At 54.5% G+C, this 22625-nt stretch overlaps 1 protein-coding gene across 1 annotated transcript in view; it reads left to right on the top strand.

Annotated features, from left to right (window-relative positions):
* The first annotated feature begins 7237 nt into the window (after positions 1-7237).
* ABCA3 (ATP binding cassette subfamily A member 3) overlaps positions 7238-22625 on the top strand; it is a 32166-nt gene continuing 16778 nt past the window's right edge. The window contains exons 1-10 of the mRNA XM_066198553.1: positions 7238-7278; positions 12239-12340; positions 15162-15426; positions 16048-16175; positions 16279-16444; positions 18417-18676; positions 19356-19472; positions 20000-20120; positions 21106-21279; positions 21885-22066. Coding sequence (XP_066054650.1) covers positions 12287-12340; positions 15162-15426; positions 16048-16175; positions 16279-16444; positions 18417-18676; positions 19356-19472; positions 20000-20120; positions 21106-21279; positions 21885-22066 — 1467 coding nt within the window. The 5' untranslated portion in view covers positions 7238-7278; positions 12239-12286. The remainder of the gene's footprint in view (positions 7279-12238; positions 12341-15161; positions 15427-16047; positions 16176-16278; positions 16445-18416; positions 18677-19355; positions 19473-19999; positions 20121-21105; positions 21280-21884; positions 22067-22625) is intronic.

The following is a 22625-nucleotide window of genomic DNA, read 5'->3' as shown; positions in this document are numbered from 1 at the left end:
GGGGCCGGCGGAGCCTCGGGATCCCCTCAGGCTGTGCTTCCAGCGCTGGCTTCTGGGGCCGAGTGTTCTCACATTACTTCATAAAAGACACCAGAATACTACTCAGAACGGACTCTGGGTGTGGGACTGCGGAACAGGTGCTCGCAGGTTAATGAGTGCAGGAGTTAATGTGTGGCACAGGGCTGTGTGTTCAGCATATGGCGCCTATGTATCCCATCCCTTGTGTACATTCTACACCCCAAGCAGGCACCGTTTCCATAAGGTGGACTTAAACCTTTCCCATCGGTTGGGCTGAGGCCAGGGTTTGCCTGGGGAAAGTGCCTGGCCCCTGAGCCCCCACAGCAACGGGTGTCAGAGGCAGGCGAGGTGGGGACAGTAGGGACCTGGTTCTTGTCCCACAGAACATGTAAAGATGTTTTTCAAAGTCCACCCCAGTGAGCCATGGAACACTCACTGGGCGCAAGCAGGAGCAAAGCAGATCTGGAAGGCGACTGTCCGTTGCATGAAGAACTGAGTGGAGCAGCTGCTCCCACCAAAGCTTAATGTGAAGCAGGAGTCAGCTCCGTGTTCCCATGGTGGAAGATGGAGCAGTGGTGGAAGGCAGCATGAAATAACATCCAGGGTATGAACCCCCTGACTGAGCCCACCGTGGGGCTGCAGGGCTAGGAAGAAGCATTTCCAGACACGGTGTGCTGCACAGACCTCGTCCTGCAACGGGCTGGTCGCTACTTCTCAATCACTCCAAACACCAGAGTGTGTTCCTAACATTCACTAAGCACACAAAAAGTCCCAGCAAAGCCAGAACTCTGCCAAATGACTCTGGGAAGCTTGGCATATGTTTGAATCGGTTTCTGCAGCCTGTTGCTGTGATTTTTTTCAAACCACCTGGACACTGTCAGGAGCGACAGGGCAGGCTGGAGGGAGTCTTCCATTCCTGCTCACCTCGGCCATCAGGACACTGCACTCCACAATCACTCTGTTATTTCCCCTGGCATTGCAGGCAGGCATTGAATTGCTTCACCTCCACTGCCAGCCCCTGCACAACCACTTCAGTTCCAGCTTTTCCCACATCCCATACAGGTACAGCCTCAATTCCTTTGTTAACCGAAGCATCCCCTCAGAATTTTGACAGAAAAGAAGCAGCCCTTTATCAGTTTTGTTTGAATTTACCTTAACAGGCTGGTGGGTGGTATTTTGTTTCCCCTAGTTCCTGAATCAAGATCATTGTCCCCAAGCCCTCCTCAGTGACCAGTGACTTAGCTGGGAATGCCTTAGTTCAGCAGATTTATGAAGTCTTCCAATTACAATTTTAACTTTTAAACTTCCTTAAGCTGTTAATTCTTGATCATAGCTCTAGAATTTCGTTGGTGATTGCCTAGTGAACAGTGACCATGACCTGATTACACCTAATTTGGGGAGAGAAGAATCCATGCCGTAAACGGAAATACGGAGTCCTTTAAAAAGTCAGACCCCATAAACACAAGAAAAACTGAAAAAACAGAGTGATAGGGGAAGGCAGACAGAAAATAGTGGGTAAAGGTGATTTTTTAAGATTTGTTTGTTTAAGAAATATTAAGACCTACCAAGCCAGCATCAGAGAAGAGAAACATCCATCCATACTTAGTGCAGTATTGAAAGTAATATTTAGCAATAAAAAAGAAACCCATAATACATAGATGAAAAGGGGAATAATTAACAAAATTCTCAATTTCATAACTGGTAATTTGCATCAGCAGGCCAATGTGGGTGCCTACAGTTACTCCACTAGGGATTGTGTCTGCAGCACTGCACCTTTTGCCTGGTCTCAGTAGGAATTTGCTCCCTCTTTCCTACCTCGAGCATTGAAAACCAGTCTGGATTTTGGGCTGCAGAGGGCTCTGGCTCCTGGAGAGCCTCTGGAGAGCATGACAGAGAAGATCTCAAGGTCAAGCTTTGGTTCTTTGAACCTTTCAGCTCTCGAGTCCTCGGGTGAGGTACCAGGGCTTCATCACTCTCCCAGGGAAGGATTTACCCCTGGATAATTCCCTGTTGCACTGCTCACCCATCTCACCCATTAGCCATCATTTAAAACCCCTCACAGGGTTTCATTTCAAGGGTTTGCACCCCAGTTTTGTTTTCCTTTAGGCAGAGCTCATCTCTCCTGGAGATGTTCCCTCTGTCCCCCAAGTTTCTCTGGTTTATCTGTAAGCTGAAATTCCACCCCCATAGGCAGCAACCTGCAGCACTGCCTGCCCTGTTCCAGCCTCCTCTAAAGCAGTGGGTTAGGTGAATTTTTAACTCTCCCTTGCTCTCAGAAGAGGGAAAAGTATCAATTTTTAGGACAAGACCTGTCTTCCTGTGGCCTTTGCATGTTGAGGATGGTCTGACAGAGTCACAGAATATCCTGAGTTGGAAGGGACCCACAAGGATCCTTGAATCCACCTCCAAGTCTGTGCTGCTGTGCCCTCTGGGAAAGTGCAGACAGCTGGGGTGGCAACAGAAAGATCCATGTCTCCCCCCCGCAGGAGTTTCCTTGGTGCTATCTCAGTTATGTCTCCCTTATCTCACCCCTGGCTTCCCAGCACATTGCCAGCAGCCCAAACACGTGACTTATCGGATTTAGGTGCTGGCAGAGATCTTTGAGCTTGACAGAATGCCCAAAGCTGCCAGTTCTTCAACCTCTTAATGAAATGAGGCTGTTCCTTTTTATTTACACACCTCTTGGATCCTGAAGTGATGCCTCTTGAGAAGCCATGCTAGAGTCCTGGGAGAGGCCTTGGAACCCTTTCAGCTCCAGATTGCCAGCTCCAGTCCAGCAGCCATAAGAGATACTGGCTATTGGCACGCCCGTGGGAAGTGGCCCTGGGGACACCAGCTGCCTCTCTGGGCTGAAGGGACAACCAGGCTGCCTGCGGGCAGTGCCGGCAGAGCCTGCCCATGTGTCCCAGGCCATGCTGCAGGAGGCTCACCCAGGCACAGAGGAGCAATGGTAGCTGAAATTCCCAGCCGCATCTCCTCCATGCTGGTGATGCACCAGGGTCTGTCAAGGGCCTGGAGCACTGTAATCCCCAGGAGGGACACAGGGACAGAGCAGGGACACCCTGGGGACACTTTGCTGAAGGCTGGTGTGGGCAGAAACTGTGCCAGCTCCCTGCAGAGCACTGCCAGGGAAATGACACTTGAGGAGAGCAGGGATTAGGAAGAGCAGCAGGTATTCTGGAAAGCTTCCTCCCATGTCATCCTTCGCAGCCCATGGAGATTTTCCTGTGTCTGAGCACTCCAAGGGGAGTCTGTTTCACTGTGCATCTTCCCAGCACTTAAAGGGCAAAGTGATACACCAGGAGACTGCAACCTGGCAGCCAAGACTGGAGGGCTGCAGGCTGGGATGCCTTGGGGTAAAAGGGAATAGGGAATCCACCCTGGGGAAAAGAAGCCCAAGAGATCTGGTCCTTGACAAGTCTCGGGGAGCAAGAGAAGGTGTTGGATCCACTCACCCATATTAGTCCTGGAATTTTACTCCTGGACAATGGCACTTCAGGGTAAAAATTGCCAGTCCCAGGGCTGCACCGCAGCACTGCAGCAAAGTTAAGGATGGGAAGAAATGAAGACAAGATGGAAAATGCTCTCAACAGAAGTTGGTGTGTCTGTCCCGGCACCACAGCTCCCAGGATGTGTCCAAGGAAGCCCTCGCTGCATGGCCCTGAGCCACCAGCTGCTCTGGAGGAAGGTGCCACTGGGCATCATGGGGTGTATGCCCTGCTCATGTTCCTTCCTCCCTTGCAGGGAGCATCAGGAGGCTGGGATGGAGGACAAGGAGCAATGCAGATGTGGTCACACAAGGACAGTGGTAGTGAATCCCAGCCAAAATCCTTGCCTGGATACTGCCCAGGGTGGCAGGGCCGTGGGGAGAACAGAGGAACTGAAGGAAGAATTACTTAACCAAGTTCCTCTTCCCAATGCCTGCATTTGGCTGCTGACTGAGAGATGAGGGGCCAGAGCACCCTGTGCCAGGCCCACACTGGCATAGCTGGCCTGGGGACTTGGCCTGGGGACTCACTGGCACACCCCTCCCGCCCAGCACCCCTGCCAACCTCTCCTGTGTTTTGGATGTTGTTTGGATGGGGAAGGCGAGGTCCTTGATGTCCTTGATGGACAGAGATAAGATGGTTTCATGAGCCAGCCAGCACCTTTAACAAAGGTTAAACCCTGAAACCACGTATGGGGTGAGCAGGGCTGGGGTCTCTGAACCCAGATGGTCTGAAGCAGCAGGATGGTTGACCCCACTGCCGCTGACAGGTTGGCCCCTGTTGCTGCCCCTTGGGAATAACCCCATGGGAGACGGGGGTGACAACAACCAACAAGTAAAGGTGGTGGAGAACAGCTTGAGCCATGATCTCAGGGACACAGATGCCAGCAGCAGGCAGAAGGAGCAGGGTTGACAAGTTTGGCACAGGGGGTGATGTGAGAGGTTAGAGAGGGACATCCCCAGGCAACTGCTTCCTCACTACCTAATCCCTGATGTCCCTCCTGCCTCCTCTTTGCCTGATCCCCACTGCTTGATTCCTCACTGCCTGATCCTGCCTTTTTCTGGATTTCTCCCGTGTTCCTGCTGAGTCTCCTGCACAATCCCAGCCTTGGGTGTGAGCTGAGTCACTGCAATGCCACTGCACCTCATTGCAACATCTCCTGTCTTCTGTTCTAGGCACCATGAAGAGCCTGTAAATACTTTCTTTGGCAAGATTTTTGTTTTGATCTAATGGCTAAGCTTCCTTCAAAGGCAGGCATGGAGAGGCGCTGTGTGAGGCAACAGGGAAGGTCACAGGGAGAACTGAGGCAGCTGTAATTGGGGAGGATTAAACCCAGGCTTGAGCAGGGGTGTGGACAGGTGGCTCAGCCTGGGCTGGCATGAGCTGCCAGCGTGTCACCACAGGCAATGACTGTCCCAGATACTCCCGAGGCCCACAGTTACCTGTGACTACTCAGCTGGCTGCTGGCATCACCTGAGACAGGGCCAGGGGCCCTGTGATGATGCAGACGCTGAGCAAGACCACACCATTCCCGAGGTGGCCACAGCAGGACGCCATGCAGAAGGGTGACACATGATGGGGGAAGGCAGACAGGGAGAGGATGAGCCCTCAGCCAGGCCATGCTTGGAGGGAAGGCACGTGCCATCCCCACGCCTGGCCAACCTGCATCATCTGCATCTCAAAACGCTCATGTGGCTCTGCTGAGGGATAACACCTCTGAGCCAGGCAGCTCTTTCCTGCCTCTGAGCACTGTAATGAGCTGTGCTGTGTGCTGCTAAGGACATGAGTGTGAGAAGGGAAGCTTTGCTGTGGTCTGGGGCTGCTCAGTCACCCATGGGAGACAGCTTCAGTTCCTCTGGTGTCTGTGGAACCAGCCAGGGGAGGACACGAACAGGGCTCCCCGCTGCAGCTCTGGGTCCAGGCCTCTCCCAGTGCAGCCCAGTGGGAGATGGGATCTGGGCAGAGACCAGACAGTCAGAACTTCAACTGCAAGCACCCCATCCTGGGCCAGACCCACAGCTGTGACTTGCTCCAGGTGCTCCAGGGAGCCAAAATTTAGCTTTGGCCATCACCAGGATCAAAGGCACCAAGGTGGAGAGTGGGGTCCTGGCAGTGCAGTCACGAGTGTCACTCTCTGTTTGTCCAGGCCTCATCTTAACACCAATGCTGCTGATTCCTGCTCCCATACCCAGACACCTTTATCCTTGCCCTGGTTCTCAGCTTATTTCCTCCTCTCCCAGGGCCAGCCAGGGTCCAGCAAGCAGCTACAAAAATCCCCAAGATCAGAGAGGAGCACAGTTTCCAAAGCAATCATACTCAAAGCCATCACTGTGGCATTCAGCTACACGGAGACCCCAAAAATTATAGAATCGTAGGATTATAGAATCATTTAGGTTGAAAAAGCTCTCTAAGATCAAGTCCAGCTGTTCCTCCAGCACTACCAAAGCCACCACTAAAACATGTCCCCAGGTGCCACATCTACATGATTTTTGAACACTTCCAGGGACTCCACACTTCTCTCAGCAGCCTGTTCTGATGCCTGAATTCCTTCTCTTTATCATGTGGAAGAAGGCAGTGGCTGTGGCTGGGAGCTGCCCTGCTTCCTGCCTGTCATGGCCTGGGGCAGGCTGGGATCACTGGGGCACCCCACATCCCCCCAGCACCAGACAGCTGTCCAAGGGTTACCCCATGTCCCTTGTTCAGTAGAGCTGCCTCGAGCCATGGCTGTCCTTGTCCCCATTGCAGTCCCCTTTCCTCACCCTTCTCTTCCTCCTCCCTCTCCCCACACTGTGCAAACTTTCTCCACTTTGGTGTTCTCAGCACCAGCAGCACTTCCCCTGCCAGCTTGGCAGCCAGCAGGCAGGGCAGGCAGGGCAGCCAGACTGTGCACAGTCTCACAGCAACTGTGGCCCCAATTCCACCGCCAGCACTTTCATCCTTATCTGGAAATTCCACCTGACCCCTGGAGTGGCCCGGGAGTGCTGCATTCCAACACACAGGGGCTGGTACCTGCTTCTAAAAACCAGGGCACCAGGGCAGGGCCCGGTGTGGAGTGCTGCTGTTCGGGAGTGGGGTGGACGGACAAACGGACATGGCAGCACTGACTTTGCACCGGGAATCACCAGGGCTGCTCATAGCCAGTGCCCCCAACAGTGCGTGTGAGCTCCTGTCACATACACACGCCACAGCCCCTACACACACGCACAGAGCCCTACACACCCTCGGGTGTCCAAGTGGGCACGTGTGAATGTGTGTGTCCCACACCTGGCACACGTGCAATGCCCAGTGCATGCGCACACAGCTGTGCAACACCCAGGTGTGCACTCACACAGTGGCACGGGTGCACATTTACACCTGGCACGCGCAATGCCTGAGGCACACACAGGTGCACAGTGCCCTATGCACACACACACCGGTGCATGCAATGCCCAGGGGGGTGCGTGCACACACTGAGAATTCACACCCAGAGGGATGTGTACACACACACACACACCTCACAGACAGGTTCACAGTAAAACACACATGTCATGCACACACGGGCACGCACACACTGACACACATATATATGAACGCCCACAGCGGCACAGAGGCGTGCACACGTGTGTACGTACAGACACACACGCAGATGCACACACGCATTCTCTCACCCTCCCACGGTCCCGCCCCGGTCCCGCCCCCTCCGGGCGCGTGCGCGGTGCCGCGCTCCCGCGGCGGGCGCGGGCGGGGCCGGACGGAGCCGGAGCCGGAGCCGCAGCCGGAGCCGCCCGGCCCGGTGAGTGAGCGGGGGGCGGTGGGCGCCGGAACCGGCTCCAGCGCCAGCACCAGCACGGGGGGGTGATGGGCGCTGGGGGGTGATGAGCGCCGGGGGATGACGGCAGCAGGAGCGGGGGCGTCGGGCGGGGCAGGGGATGCGCGGGGCCGCGGCCTCTCGGCCGGTCGGCGGGGCGGCCCCGCCCGCAGCTGCGGCAGCGCCGCGGCCCTTGGCCGGCTCCTTCAGCTGCCGCCTCCGCGCTCCGGCGCGGCTCGGGCTCGCTGCCGGCGGTGGCTCCCGCGCGGGCCCGCGCGGGTCGCGTCCCCCGCAGGCTGCGGCGGATGGAGGCGCGGGATGGAGGCGGCGCCGCGCGGGCTCCGCCGGGGATGCTCGGCCGCGTTCCGGCAGTCGCGGGGGGCTGCGCCCGGCTGGGACCTGCCGGCGTCCCGGGGGACCTCGGGCCACCCCTCCCTGCCGGGAAAGGGACACGGGGCTGCGGGGACCGAGGGGGCATCTGCCGACCCCTCTGCCTCCGGTGCCCTGGCTCGGTATGAGAAAGTCTCTTATGCCAAGACAGACCTTGATGGGCTGGAGCGTGTCCAGGGAAGGGAACGGAGCTGGGGAAGGGTCTGGAGCACAACTCTAATGAGGAGCAGCTGAGGGAGCTGGGGAAGCTCAGCCTGGAGGAAAGGAGGCTCAGGAGGGACCTTCTCAGTCCACAACTCCCTGACAGGAGGGTGTAGCCAGGTGGGGCTCGGACTCTGCTCCGTGGGAACAAGTAGTGGAACAAGAGAAAAAGAGCTTCACGTTGTTCCAGGGCAGGTTTAGGTTGGATATTGGGAAAATTTGTTCATGGAAAGGGTGATCAGACACTGGAACAGGCTGCCCAGGACAGTGGTGGAGTCCCCATCCCTAGAAGTGTTCCAGCAGAAGCAGAAGGGATATCCCTGTCCTCTGCTTACAGCTGCCCGGGTGGCCTGTCCTGCCCAGTCACTGAGCAACTGCAGGGCAGGAGCAGGGTTGTACAAGGGTTAATGAAAAATCCGCGTGTTGAGCTCCTGACCTTTTTCTTGCTAGATTCATGAGACCAGTGAATTTGCAGAGCCTCCCGTTTTATGGGCAACTGCAAACTCGCTGGGCAAACCAGTGATGTTGTTTTCAAGGCAAAGGCGTTGGCCAGCTCTTGCAGCAGCTTTGTTCCTCCTCTCCTGCTGCTGCCCCAGCACAAAGGCAGTTACAGACACACCCATGGAGCCCACCAGGCTTCCTATGCCCACGAACTCCTGCCACTGCAGAGCAGCAGCTGGGCACAAGCCAACCCCTCATTCTGCAAACAGGATCCAGCCCCAGCTCTCTTCTCTATGTCAAGGCCTGAAGTTCCTGTCTGGGTCAAACCCAGACTCACGGATCTGTCAGGCACTGGGTGTTGGGTTTGTAGAGGGCTGCAAGGTCACTGGTCCCTGCAGCACCCAGCACCCCATCAGCCTTACAGCCTCTTAGAAAGTTTTATTACTGTTTGCACAACCAAGGTGAAGTTTTTATGATCTGGCTGTATCATGACTCCCAGATCTCTCTGAACACTGAGAAGGTGAAAACACCCTAGCAGTGGGAGCTGTGTGTCACTGAATACTCATGGCTGGTCTGGTGGCTGCTGGCCCTGGTTGCTCTTTGCAGGACCTGGTACTTTCTGGACACACTTGCCTTGGAAATCACTCGCTCTTCCTGAAAACAGTGGCCATCAAAAGTCCTTGCCCTGCTATGGCTGTTTAATTTCCAACACAGACACTGTGAGGAGCAGAGAGGAATTTCCTGCTTCAGTGAGAGTGTGGAAAGTACCCAGGGACTGACCTCACCAGATGTATGGTGCCACCACCCCAGGCACCATGTGCTCCTCGGCATGGCTGTGGAGGTGCAGGCACCTGGCAGCTCATCTTGTAGGGGTGACACGGTGTCTCTGTCAACCAGCAGGAGAAAACGCCGGGTTTATATTAAAAAGGCAACGTCTGCCGTTTCCAGGGCTGGTTTCTATGGGAACGGGACATCAGAAGAGCAGAAATGCGGGGTGTGCTCTAAAATAACTGCCAGCTCCCGGGAGCATGTGGCCTTTGCTCGGCCCTTTCTGCTGAGGCGGCAGCCGGGCACAGCCACTTCTCGGCGATGAGGCGGTGTGGAAGTGGGTCAGGAGGTGGGATGCTGTGGCCTCGATCCCTGCCCATCCTCAGCCTGTCCTCATCTAAATCCACTGGCGGAACAGCTCTGGTCCAGGCTGGCAGCTGGTGCCACCACGTTATCCGGCGCAGCTTGGTACTGTGACAGAGTCTGGTGAGGACCAGGTGGGGAGGATAACTCTCGTATCCACTCATGCAGGCTGTGGGTAGGCAAGAGTGTCTCCTTCCTCACTGACCTCCCTGGGGGTGGCCAGGATGTGTCCACATATTCAGGAGACCCTTCCTCCTTCTGTGGTCACATGCAGAGAGCGAGGAGAAGGAACTGGGTTGTTCTCCCAGAAGCTGGTAGTAGTTGCCTCTCTCTTCTCCCAGATCTTTGGCCCTGCCTCTTGGTGGGAAGTTCAGTTTTGTCTTGTAGTGCTTGAGGTCAGGCAGAAGCATCTCCGGCGGGGATAATCCAATGTGCTGCCCCCCCGTCCTCCTGTGAGGCACCTTGGTGCCTCCGAGGTCATCATCAGCCTGTGGTACTCAGTCCTCCCTTCCTGCCAAAGATGGGCCCAGACATGGACCCTGGGCCCTGCCTGAGCTGCCTCTGGTCATGGACATCTCAGGGCTGATCAAGGCAGCACCTCCCAAAACAAGTTTTCTCTTTTGGGTTGGACAAAAAAAATCATGTTTTGGATGCCAGAGCCTGGAGAACCATTTTTGCTCTCCAATCTAGTAAGAACTTTTGTAACTTAGCTTCTTCTTTCTCTCATCCTCCAGCAAGTGAAAGGTCCAGAACGAGTTTTCTTGGAACACTTAAAAACTTGCAAAATATTTATTGGCAATAATGGAGTTTTCAGCCTTTGCATAGTGTTTGTGTTACCCAAGAGCTGCTTGACATTTTCCCAGCAGCAACCGTAAGACCCGTGGGGGTGGTCAGGGGGACAGTTTGAGTTTGAGGGTGTGGCGGGGCGAGCAGGATTTGGGATCTCTGCAAGGGCTACAGCCTGCTCCTGCCTGACCTGCAGCATTTGTACTCCTTAAAGTGAGCCACAACTTTGATTCCCGTGGTTTGCTCTGGATTTTTTCAAGGGGGTGCATGACAAAGGTTTCTGCTTGGGGGTGGGGGGGCTTATTTGGGGGGCATTTCAGATGCTGCCATGTGGGGTATGTGTGTGTGGGCCTGTGGGACCTGCTAAGGGATCTTGTGGCACAGCATGGAGTGTTGTGCTTGGCCACATGTGGAGCAGAGGTCAGCTGGAGACATGGCACTTTGTGAGGTGGCTGAAGTCCCCATTGCTGCTATTCCTTTGCTGCTTGCTCTGGGTGGGGATTGTGATGGACTTTTTGGGGCTGAAGCATAAGATCTCTTCTGCTTTTTCCTGACTGGAGAAAGATCCTCGAACACAGATGTCCCTGCTGTCGTGGAATCTGTCTTCTGTGCACGGAGTGGCAGAGACAGTGGGGTTTTTGTGCTCTGAGAACACATCTCGGTTTAGCATTGGGGCTGGGAAGGTGCTTGGAAAGCCAGGAGAAGGCTCCTGGCCTTAGGGCTGAGCCTGGGAATGTGTGTGCCTGGGCAGAAGGCAGCTCCTGGGTTTAGGGTTGGGGCTGGAAGGTGTGTGCCAAGGCTGGAGAAGGCTCCTGGACAGCTCAAGGAGCTGGTGGCAGAGAGCAGGTGAGGCAGGTGGGCGTTGCTGTGCCTGCAGCTCACCTGTGTGAGTCTCAGGTTGCTCTTGCTGCAGCTCTGTCGCCACCGGAGCTGTGCTCGCTGTGTGCGTTCACCAGCACCGGCCCGGGAGTCAGGGTTGGCAGGCTGGGTCAGCAACCTCCCCTCCTCTTGCTGTGGCACCCTGAAACCCCTGCTGGGGTTGCTGGGTGCCAGCTGCATCCAAGGAGCTGCTGCCATCCCAGGCAGGGCTGGAGAACGTGCTGTGGAGCATCTGCCAGGGCGTTGTTCGTGGATTATGTGCTTGTCCCCGTCCCTGTGGCAGCTTTCAGTGCTGCCAGGCTTTGGAGCACCGGCTCGGAGCTGACCCCGGCAGCTGCCCGCTGTGATCCCGTCGGGATTTGCCGTGCTCAGAGGCTGGCAGTGCTCGGTGGGGGCTGCCGAGAGTCTGGCAGCGTGGCCAGGAGGCTCTGCTTGTGTCAGGGCTGCCCTTCGTTCTCCATGCCGCTCTGCAAGCTCAAAATCCCAGCCAGTCTTCTGGTGGGACAGCAGTGCTCTATCAGGAAATGCCACTGCAAACGGAGACACAAACAACTTGAAGGGATGGCGGATACTTCCTGAGAGGGGGAGGAGGTGGCGGGGGATCGTCGTCAAGCACCGACCTTCCCTTGCGCTTCCCTGCCCTTTTCTCATCCTTGCCTCTCCGAGCAGAGTTTCTGCTGGGAAAGCACCGGCAGTGGTGCAGAACCAGCCCTTCACACGGCAGGAGGTGGAGGCACAACTTGGAATCTCCACCCATCCCGAAATAATGGGCTGCCAGAGGTTTGACGGCCTTCCTGGGGGTGGTGTTTGCGCTTCTGTAACCCTGTGCTCCTGCAGCTCGAGGAAAGCTGTTCCTGTCTGCTGCTGGGAGGGACCCAGGTTGGGTATTCAAGCAGCAGCTTCCGTCTCTGGGAACAGCCATGCCAGCAACCAGGGGCTCTTACTCTTAGGAGAGGGAACACAATGGTTATTTTGCCCTGTTTGGGGTTAAGCCAGCTGCTGTGGCACCAGGCTGGAAGCAGAGCTGCCCTGGGCTGGATGTGGGTGGGATCTTGCTGCCCTCCTACTGCCCAGCTCCGCCAGCACCTGGCACTCACAGCTCTGTCCTCTCCTCCAGGGTCCTGTGGAGCAGTGGTGGCAGCGCTGGACCCCTTCTGATGGGAGGATGGTTGTGCTCAGGCAGTTCAGGCTGCTGCTCTGGAAGAACTACATCCTACAGGTAGGCTAGCACTCTGGCCAGGGGCTGCTTCTGACACTGCTAGATGGGGGTGTATATCAGAGCTTGCCCAGCCTCTGGCTCCTCCAAGAAACCTCCCTCGTGGACACAGGGCTGGAGAGGAGGAAAGGAGGAAAGCTGGGTTATTTGTGCACGTGGTGTCTTCCGTGCTGGGCTGTGTGACCTTATGGGCTGTGCTATGTACTCAGTTTCCTTGTCCCCAGCATCCCCCGCCTGCCCTCTGGCAATGAGCTCAGCTCCCGTTCTCCTGGGACAGGGTGACCCACTCCCCACCCACGTGACAGTGGGGTTTTTTGAGCTTCTCATTGCACAGCTTCCTCTGAAAGTGCTGGTGCCTCCAAAACCCACTGGGGTTTTTTTCCTCTATTGCTTTCTTTCAGGAGCAGCTTTTAGGGGTCTTAAAGATATTAAACTACTGGCACCCACTACCACCCACCGTGGCAGCTGGGTGGTGCTAAGGGATTTGGGGACCTCAGGGCCAGCAGGTCCCAGCTGGTGCTGGCCAAGGCTGCAGCCCCTTTAAGCAGCGTGTGGGTGTTCCTGGGCGGATGCTGTGGCTCCTCTGGGACCCAGAGCCAGTCTTGGCAGAGTGCGGGGGAAGAGGAGGGAGCAGGGGTGGCTGCAGCCTGGCTTTATGCTTTCAATTACCCGTCTGTCGTTCAGCACAGCGTTGCTGTAAAAATAAACCAAAGGAAGAGGGAAGTGCCGGCTGCACCCGGCCTTCCGGCAGGCGCAGAACAGGGAGCAGGGCCCACAGGGGATGAAAGGGACTGGCAGCAGGGCTCATTTGCAGCCAGGAGCATCCCCCATCCCCTCTGCAGGGGGAAAGCATTGTTTTCTGGGTGTGCTCCAGGGTGGGGGCACATCTCAGCGTGTTTTCCAAGGCCACGAGCTGACTCTGGTCTAGTGTGCGGGAATGCAGCTAAAAGTCCTGTTCCTGATAAAGACACAGAGCTCCCACGTCACCCCCACCCCACTGTGAGGATGGATGCTGGCACACGTGGCTCTCCAGAGCTGCTCCGGCCTGGCGACGGTGGTGATTCTGGATGAGTATCCCTGTCACCTCTGGAATACAGCGCTTGAATGATTTCTGCCTCAAGGCTGGTGAATGTGTGTGAGTCTGCAAGTTGAGGGAGGCAGAGAGCTGTTCTGGAGGCAGCCCAGGAGACAGGGAGAGCTTAGGTGCAATAGTAAATCAGCGGGAGGCAGCTGGGCTGCCAGGGCTGCATTATAAACCCATCAGACATCTGCAGCGTTCGCTTTTATGAATGTGGCTTTGGGAAAGCTCCTTTTTCTCTGCCTGACCAAAGCTGCTGCCTCCTACCTATGCTGCCAGGGCTGGCTATGGCTAGAGCAAACTGTTCCTCCCAAGGGAAGCCCCAAGAGGTGTTTTGGGCTTTGGCTGTGGGTGCTGAGAGCCAGGGTAATGGTAGGCCCTGTATCATCTCCTGACAAACTGTCCAAGATGCCATTCAACCTGGCTCCTGCAGGGCTGTCTCCCTTCCCAGGACATCCAGGCTGTGTTCAGGGCTCCCTACCTGCCCCACTGGAGACTCTGCCCACCTGAGCCTGCCCACTGGCTGCTGGATAAAATCCAGTTGCTGAGACGGCAAAGTTTTGAGACTAAAGCTCTTGGTGCTCCTCCTTCCCAGTGGTGCGTCTCTTCTCAGCTTTGCAAAGGAGAGATGGCAAATCCCCATGTCTTGTGAAGGCCGCATTAGCCAGAGGCCTTAGAAAAGGTTAATAATGCTGCTGCTGCTCCAGGCACGTGCTCTGACTGAGCAGCCATGAACCCCTGTGGCCAGGGATATCTCTGAGCTGTCACTGCTGTGGCTGAGGCTGAGTGTGCTGTGCTGCTCTTGAGCCTGGCCTGGGGTGAAGACAGCTCGGTTTGCAGGAGGAAATCACAGAATCCCAGAATGGTTTGGATTGGAAGGGACTATCCATCCACTGCCCTGCCGTGGGTGGGACACTTTCCACTAGACCAGGTTGCTCAGATGACCACAGCTCCCCTGGGACACCAGTTTGAAATGCTAATTGACCTGGGTTGGATGCTAATAAACCTGTGTTGGTGGGGGGTGTTACTAGGTAGGGGGCTTGTGCAGGAGAGGTAGAGTGCAGGGCTTGTATTCATTCTCCAATTGTTTGATCCTCAATTAAAAATATGAGCCACTGTGTGATGTGCAACGGTGGCTTGGGTATGCCCGTGGATGTGCTTGCTGTGCTGTAGCCATCCTGTAGCCAGAGGCTCTGCTGGGCCCCATCCTGGGATACAGATCCCATGTCCAGCTGCCTGGAGCAACTCAGCTCCAGCAGGAAAAGTTGCACTGTTTCCAGCAGTGTTGCTGCACGTGGCAGAGCCCCAGGGCACAGGGAAGAAGCAAAGGACCAGCCTTGGTCATTCAACCCAGCAGCGTGGTGAGGAAGGCTGTGATGGAGGCTGGTTTGAGCTGGAGTAATGCTTAGGGTAGGGGACACCTGGGCTGGAGAGTCCTCAAGGATGTGGGAACCAGCACAGTGTCATTCCTGGCCTCTGGAAAAACCCAGGTTGTGAAATCTTGTGGAATGTAAGAATGCTATTGCTTCTTGGTGTTCTCATGCCCTGAACCTCGTGACTGTGCTCATCTACATTGCGTTTGCATCTTCTTTTTTATCTCTTGAGACAGAGAGTGTGCTGTATATGGATAGGTGTCTGTGTATAGATACATACCTATGGTAGATATCTAGATGTCTGTGTATATATAGATACATAATATATTTTATATCCTTACGCCCGTATTTGTATCTTTCCCCTGCCCTGCAGAAGCGGCAGATCCTGGTGACGGTGATCGAGGTGTGCCTGCCGCTGCTCTTCGCTGCCATCCTGATTGCGCTGCGGCACCGCGTGCACTCCGTCAGCCACCCCAACGCCACCCTCTATCCCACCGAGTCTGTGGATGACCTGCCCAGCTTCTTCTCCTCCCAGCATGCCAGCAACCCCTGGGAGCTGGCCTATGTCCCCTCCAACAGCAGCGCCGTCCGGAGCATCGCCGAGGCGGTGGAGAGAGCTCTGCCCATCAACATCAGAGGTGAGCAGGGCTGGGACTGCCCCTTCCACCCTAGAAATTGGTGTGAATCTTTACTCTGGGCAGCCTGGCCCAGTGGAAGGTGTCCCTGCCCATGGCAGGGTCTTAGAGCTGGATGGTCTTCCATGTCCCTTCCAGCCCAAACCATTCTGTGACTGATTCTAAATCCTCATGCTCCTGGAACACCATTTTTTTTCTGAATTTCAAGGCTACAGTTCGATTTTTTTTTTTTCCCACTAAAATGACCAGATTTTGGGTTGCTTTTTAGTCTCATTTTATTGCAGTTTCCATCTAGAAAAATATCACCCTAAAACAGTTAAAGAAGGTGGCACTGCTTCCCTGTGAAAGAGTATTTTTGGAAATCTTTTGGCACAGAAAATTTTAGCGCTTGGTGTTCCAAACTGTTAGGATTTTCTGTGGGAAAGCTGACTCCTACTCTCAAGGAGGAAGAATGTCTGCATGCATACACAGGGCAGGATCCTGTGCAACTCCCCCGTGTCTGACAGCAGGCACGGCACATCCCTCCTCTCATGGACCCAACGATGCTCCTGGTGATGGCTGAGCACCAATGCATGCTGCATTGCTGTGCTCCATCCCTTCATCTTCCTGTTTTCCCCTCCACAGCTCAGGGCTTCCCCTCGGAGCGGGACTTCGAGGAGTACGTCAGGCTGGACAACCGCTCGGGCAGCGTCCTGGCTGCCGTCGTGTTCCGGCACCACTTCCCGCACAGCTCGGCCCCGCTGCCCCTCCAGGTGAGCGAGGGGAAGGTGGGGACAGCATCCCCCACCCAGCTGTCATCCAGGTGTCACTGCTGTCTGTCCCACCCACCCCCGACCCTCCGTGTGCTCCTTGCAGGTGGAGTATGAGCTGCGCTTCAAGTACAGCCCGAGGAATGCCCCGCGGAGCGAGCAGACGGGGCTGAACCCCAACCTGGACCGGGACTGGCACACCAGTTACCTCTTCCCGCTCTTCCAGCTGCCCGGGCCCCGCGAGGCCAAGTTTGCTGATGGGGGGACACCAGGTGAGCACGGTGGAGGACATGGGGTCACCTTCCTACAGCACTTGGCAGGCTCCAAGCTTTTAAATAAATAGGTTCATTTAAAAGAAATAATTAAATTCAGTTAATTGTCATGAAGCATTGATTTATATTTACACCAGCATTAAATTTATATCTGTAGAAAGGCAAACAATTAAATATTTGTTTGTTATAAGCGTATATTTATTTTATATAAATACAGGCAAGTGATTAAATATTTATATAGATATTAAAAATTGTAAATTTACATATAAATCTTTATGAAGACAGAAATAGTTAAATGGTTATGTGTTGGTATATATGTTTATACTCAGTTCTATGCATATATAAACAATTTATCAAATAATAGCACAATTTTAATTTTATATTGAAATATTAATTGATTATTAGCTATAGACCTTAATATTTATGTATATATTAAATCATATGTCTTTATTTTGTTGAACTATTATTTATTCCTGAGATATAACTGGACCATATTTACAATTTTGTTATATTCCTTATAGCTATCCTTTATTTAAATTTTATCCTGTGACTTCATGGGCACTCCTTGGCCTCTGGGCACCTCTGCTGAGCAGAGTTGGATAAGAATAAATTTTAATGTGCATGAATAATTTTAAAATTTAATTTTTTTCCCATTTCAATTTTTAATGGAAATTTTATTTCACTATCCAAACTGCCCAGTGTTTAGTGTACTGCTTAAGTACTTAAAAAGTAAATAGAGCAGTTCTGTGGTTTGAGGTATTTAAGGGCAGCCAAACCACTGGCAGAGCAGGAGCCAGCAGGGACATTGTTGGAGCTGGTGCTGGCTTAGGACTGGATTTTTGGGAACTTCTGTGGTGGCAAAGGGAATATTTCCTTCCGTGGGATTTCTCCCTCTGTGTTCGATTGCAGTGTCCAGGGAGAATGAGGGCGAGGAAGTTGGTGAACGGGTTTTGCTCACAGTGTGCAAATAAAGCAGAGCCCCAGAGTGTTTGCTCAGTACTTGAGTTAATATCAAACAAAGTTCCCAATCTCATAATTCCACTTTTATCTTCTCTCTCTGTGGGTCATTTTAGCCCACTGACGTTCAAAATGTTCGTTTGGGGTTTTGTAAGAGAACTTAAGTTCCTGTTCAGGTAACACTTGGCACAATTCCACTTAAAAACAAACTATTTTAAGTTTATTTTGTTATCTAAAGTTGTGTCAAGAGAGGTTTAGATTGGATATATGGAGAAGTCCTTCCCCAGAGGGTGCTGGGGCACTGCCCAGGCTCCCCAGGGAATGGGCACAGCCCCAAGGCTGCCAGAGCTTCAAAAGCTTTTGGACAACACTCTCGGGGATGCACAGGGTGGAATTGTTGGGGTGTCTGTGCAGGGCCAGGGGTTGGACTCATGATCCTTGTGGGTCCCTTCCCACGTGGGAGATGCTGTTGGGAAATTAAAATATTTTCAGTGTTTTCTAATGCACAAAAATTTAAGCAACGTGTGTGAGTCACAGGATATACCTTTTCTCACTGCAACCAGTATGGTATTATTTATTCATTTGGTTTACAAAGAAAAAGGGGTGAAACACAAGCCCAGTGACTTGGGTGGTTTATGGTGGCAGAGAATCTCCCCATTACGAAGTCACAGCCATGCTGCAGGACAGCAACCATGAACAGTTTTGCTGGCAGCTCCTTCTAAGTCGTGGTTATGCAAGATACTGGTTTGGTCTAGTGGAAGGTGGCCCTGCCCATGGCAGGATGTGGAACAAGGTAAACTTTAGGTCCCTTCCAACCCAAACCAGCGATTCCGTGAATTTGCTGTGGTTATCAATCCTTCCCTAGTCCCCTGTGTCACAGTGATGCTTATATTGCTTTTCCTCTGCACTCCAGTTTTAGTCCCTGTTCTTCTTCCCATGCAATCCTTCCCACAAAGACTGTTTGTCCCTCCAAAGCCCAGACCTGTCTCTATTCCCAGTGGTTCTTGCCATGCAGGTTATCTCCGGGAGGGATTCCTGGCAGTGCAGCACGCAGTGGACAGGGCCATCATGCAATACCACGCCAGTGCCAGCTCTGCCAGCCTGCTGGAGAACATCACTGTGGTGGTGCAGCGCTTCCCCTTCCCAGCCTATGTCAATGACCTCTTCCTGCTGGCCATCCAGAACCAGCTGCCGCTGCTGCTCATGCTCAGCTTCACCTACACCTCGCTCAACATCGTCCGTGCCGTCGTCCACGAGAAGGAGAAGAAGCTGAAGGTGAGCGCTGGGATGTGCTCCTCTCCCTCTGCTGCCTTTCCCAATGGATGATGTCTTTAGATTAGGAACAAAATCCTTGCTGGATGTGTGAGCAGGGGCCCGTGAGCATGAGGTAAGGATGGCAGTGGATTAGTGAGCCCCAGGGAAGAATCTTGCTAATCCTGCTGCCGTGAGGAGGCTGGGCTCTCCTGGCAGTCCAACCTGGAGGTGCGGGACCACAGGGATGGTGTTTCTCCTGGGCTGGGAGAGAGGGCAACATGTGTGGGTTCCTGAGTTCGTGGATTCAAGAGTTCAGCCTGTTGGAAGGAAGATTTTTGCCTGTGCGTTGTGCATGTGCTGTGGGAGCGCCTGGAGCTCGGCTGCATGGTTGCCACAGCTTGTTTTGTCTTTCCCCAGATGTTGGGTGTCTTGCCCTGTGCTGGGTGGCCCCGGTGGCACCACTGGCACTCTCTGGGTTTGGGTTCAGCTCAGCTCTCTGGGGATTCCTGCAGTGGTGGCAGCCCTTGTCTGGGGAGGTGGGGGACACCATGCCATGCTCGTGGCTGTGCAGGATCACTCTGGTGGTCCCTGAGGCTGCCACCTCTTTGCTTGTGCCACAAGGCAAAGCCACCTCTGCCTTGCCCCAGTCGTGCCTGGGGAGTGTAGGTGCAGCCCTAGTTGACACTGTGACCTCCCACAGGAGTACATGCACATGATGGGCCTCAGCAACTGGTTGCACTGGAGTGCCTGGTTCCTCATGTTCTTCCTCTTCCTCCTGGTGTCCGTGTTCTTCGTCACTGTGCTCTTCTGTGTCAAGGTGAGCGTCTGTCCCAAGGTGAGCGTCTGTCCCCAGGCCATGAGCTGTGGGGCAAGGCACAGGGATGACAGGGCCACTCTACCATGGGACTGTCCTGGTGTCCCAGGGCTCCTCCAGAGACTGGAGTTTGGGTTTCCCAGACTGAGATGGGCAGTGCTGCCCCACAGTTGCATTCATGGCAGGGGTGACTCCCCAGGGAAGGAGGTGGGGATTGGAGCCCCAGGGACTCTGCATGCAGAGCAGGACCACCCCGCTCCCACAGCCTCTGGAGGGCCTCGAGCTCTCCCCTCTGGATGTGCCCACACCAGGGGAAGCAGGAGGGGGCTGTCTGGGTGCTGGCTGGGGTGTTCCCTGCTCCTTAGACCCTGCATCACACAAGGGCAATCCTCCCTCTGAAGTGGTCTGGGAGTTTCTGGGTGTTCTCACCCATCTCAATTTGTCTCCAGCACTTGGAGAACATCAGGTCTGTGCTGCTAAAGCCACAGATGGCTCCAGCAGCTCTGGGCTTCACAAGATTTTCTTGGCAGGTGAGCGAACAGGGAGCGGTGCTCACCAACAGTGACCCCACCCTGGTGTTCACCTTTCTTGCCATCTTCTCCATCTCCTCCATCTCCTTCAACTTCATGGTGAGCACCTTCTTCTCACGAGGTGAGTCCCCCCCCACTGCCTTCTTTTGTTATTGACCACTTAGACTTGGGCATTTCTTCCCAGTTTTGGCTGCATTTTCTGCAGAGTGTGTAGAAAGGAATGTGGATGCTGTTGCTTCCCAAACCAGAGCAGGTCCAAGGGCTGGAACTCCTCTACTCTGGATTTAGGCTGGGAGAGCTGGGGGTGTTCACCTGGAGAAGAGGAGGCTCCAGGGACACCTCAGAGCCCCTTCCAAGGCCTAAAGGGGCTCCAGGAGAGCTGGAGAAGGACTTGAGACGAAGGCTGTGTAGGGGTTTCAGGTTCGACAATTTCTATATCTGAGTCACGGCACCAATTAATGTAGTGGTTTGAGTGCCCACTAGAATTATTTACTCTTTTCCTGCTGTGAGATAGAATTAGGAGAAAAAGCAAAGCAGGCTCAAACTTTAAAGGGTGTGAAGAAAGGGCCTGGAGGACAGGACAAGGGGAAATGGCTTTCCACTACCAGAGGGCAAGGCAGGGATAGGTGGGATATGGGAAGGAATTCTTGGCTGTTAGGGTGGTGGGGCCCTGGCACAGGGTGCCCAGAGAAGCTGTGACTGCCTCATCCCTGGCAATGCTCAAGACCAGGCTGGATGGGGTATGGAGCAGTGTGGTCTAGTGGAAAGTGTCCTTCCCATGGCGGGGTGGGGACAGGGTGGTCTTTAGTGTCCCTTCCAACCCAGACCATTCCCTGGTACTATGACCCGCTCCTGTCTTAGGGCCTCATCCGGCTGGCTTGGCCCCAGACTCTGCTCTGGGATGCGCAGGGGGCTCCTGCAGCTGCCCACCATGGGGTTGGGGTTGGTGTCAGGCTCCTGCCTTGCTGTGGGATGTTGGTGTGTCCTGCCCCCACATAACCATGCTTTGTGCACAAATCTAGAATGTCCCTGGATGGGAAGCTGGTGAGGAGTGCTGGGTGCCATCACCCTGACATTTTCCCTTCTGCTTTTCCCCTTGCTGGCAGCAAACGTTGCAGCTGCAGCTGGTGGCTTCCTCTACTTCTTCTCCTACATCCCCTACTTCTTCATCTCGCCCCGCTACGACCTGATGTCCCACAGCCAGAAGCTGGCATCCTGCCTCATCTCCAACGTGGCCATGGCCATGGGGGCACAGCTCATCGGCATGTTTGAAGGGAAAGGTGAGCAGGGCCCTCTGTTCCTGGGAGAGGAGTATCCCCTTCCTGTCAGCCTGATTTTGTGGTGGGGTGGGACTGTCTTGGTGGAAAGACATCGGGGAGAAGAAGCACTTTCCTTCTTCTTACTAGAGCTGACTGCTCCCATACCAGGGCTCTCCCAGCTTGTGCCTGTGCCCCTGGTCTGTGCAAAATGCCATCCTCCCTTTCATTACCAAAGGAATTCTGTTCTAATGGATGGGAACCGTTGCATTTCCTCCTTCACAATATATATCTTTAATTTAAAAGAGTCTGCTGTTGGTTCCAGCAGAGCCACGCATTTACTAAGTGTGGCAGTAGCTCGGTGGCTGTAGTGATGGAGGGATGGTGCTGGAGAAGGGATCATTTCTTCCCAGGCAGTGGCAGAGAATGGCATGGAAGGAGCATGGTGAGGTGGGGAGCCTCGAGGTGTCAATGCCTCTTTTCCCTCCATCTGCAGAGGATCATAGAACTGTGCAGGTGCTCCTGGTTATGGAGCAGTGAACTGGCAGAGGGGCTGCTCTCTGCCAGTCCTGGAGAAGATGGATCCCTCCTGGGGATGCAGAGGTAGCAGTGTTCCGTGTGCCTCGCAGGGACTGGCATCCAGTGGAGGGACCTCATGAAGCCTGTCAGCGTGGATGACAACTTCACCTTGGCCCAGGTGCTGGGGATGCTACTCCTGGACTCAGTGCTCTATGGCGTGGTGGCCTGGTATGTGGAGGCCGTGTTCCCTGGGGAGTACGGTGTGCCACAGCCCTGGTATTTCTTCCTCACGGTGAGCACTGTTCACACCCCTTCCCTGAGATTGAGGGGAGTCACCTGGGACAGTCACCATTTCTGTGCTGTGCAGCAGGCCAGTTTGATGGGCTAGGGTGGCACCATCTGGCCACCAAAATCACAGAGTCTGCAGCATGTCCTCACTAAAGGCGGATGCAGCTGTAGGTTTATACTGTGGATGAAGGTCGTCTTGGATTTAAATCTCTCTCCAGCACTTCCTGGCATGCAGGGTGTTCTTAAATGTCTCCGGGCCCAAACAAAGGCATTGGAGAGAAACCTCAGGTGGGAGCAACCAGATCCAGCTATTTGACACCCCCGAGTGCTGCCGTGCAGGCGGGCATGGTGACCTGTGTCCCACTGCCAGCCGCCACATGCCAGGGGTGGGTGACAACTGTCACCCCATCAGCTGAGCTGCCCTCGCTCTGCCAAGCCAAGCACTTGGCATCACCCTCAGCAGCTGCAGCTGCAGTGGGCACTGTGGCTCCATGGCTGCAGAGAGGATATGTTCTGCTTGGATAGCGGAGATGGATCCTTTGTTATTTGATAGAGAGGCTTTT

The sequence above is a fragment of the Chamaea fasciata genome, unplaced genomic scaffold (assembly GCF_029207755.1).
Source record: "Chamaea fasciata isolate MVZ Bird 193981 ecotype frontalis unplaced genomic scaffold, bChaFas1.0.hap1 SCAF_16, whole genome shotgun sequence".
NCBI classification, from domain to species: Eukaryota; Metazoa; Chordata; class Aves; order Passeriformes; family Sylviidae; genus Chamaea; species Chamaea fasciata.
The sequence above is the reverse complement of the archived record's forward strand: the minus strand, read 5'-3'. Positions and strand labels throughout refer to the sequence as shown.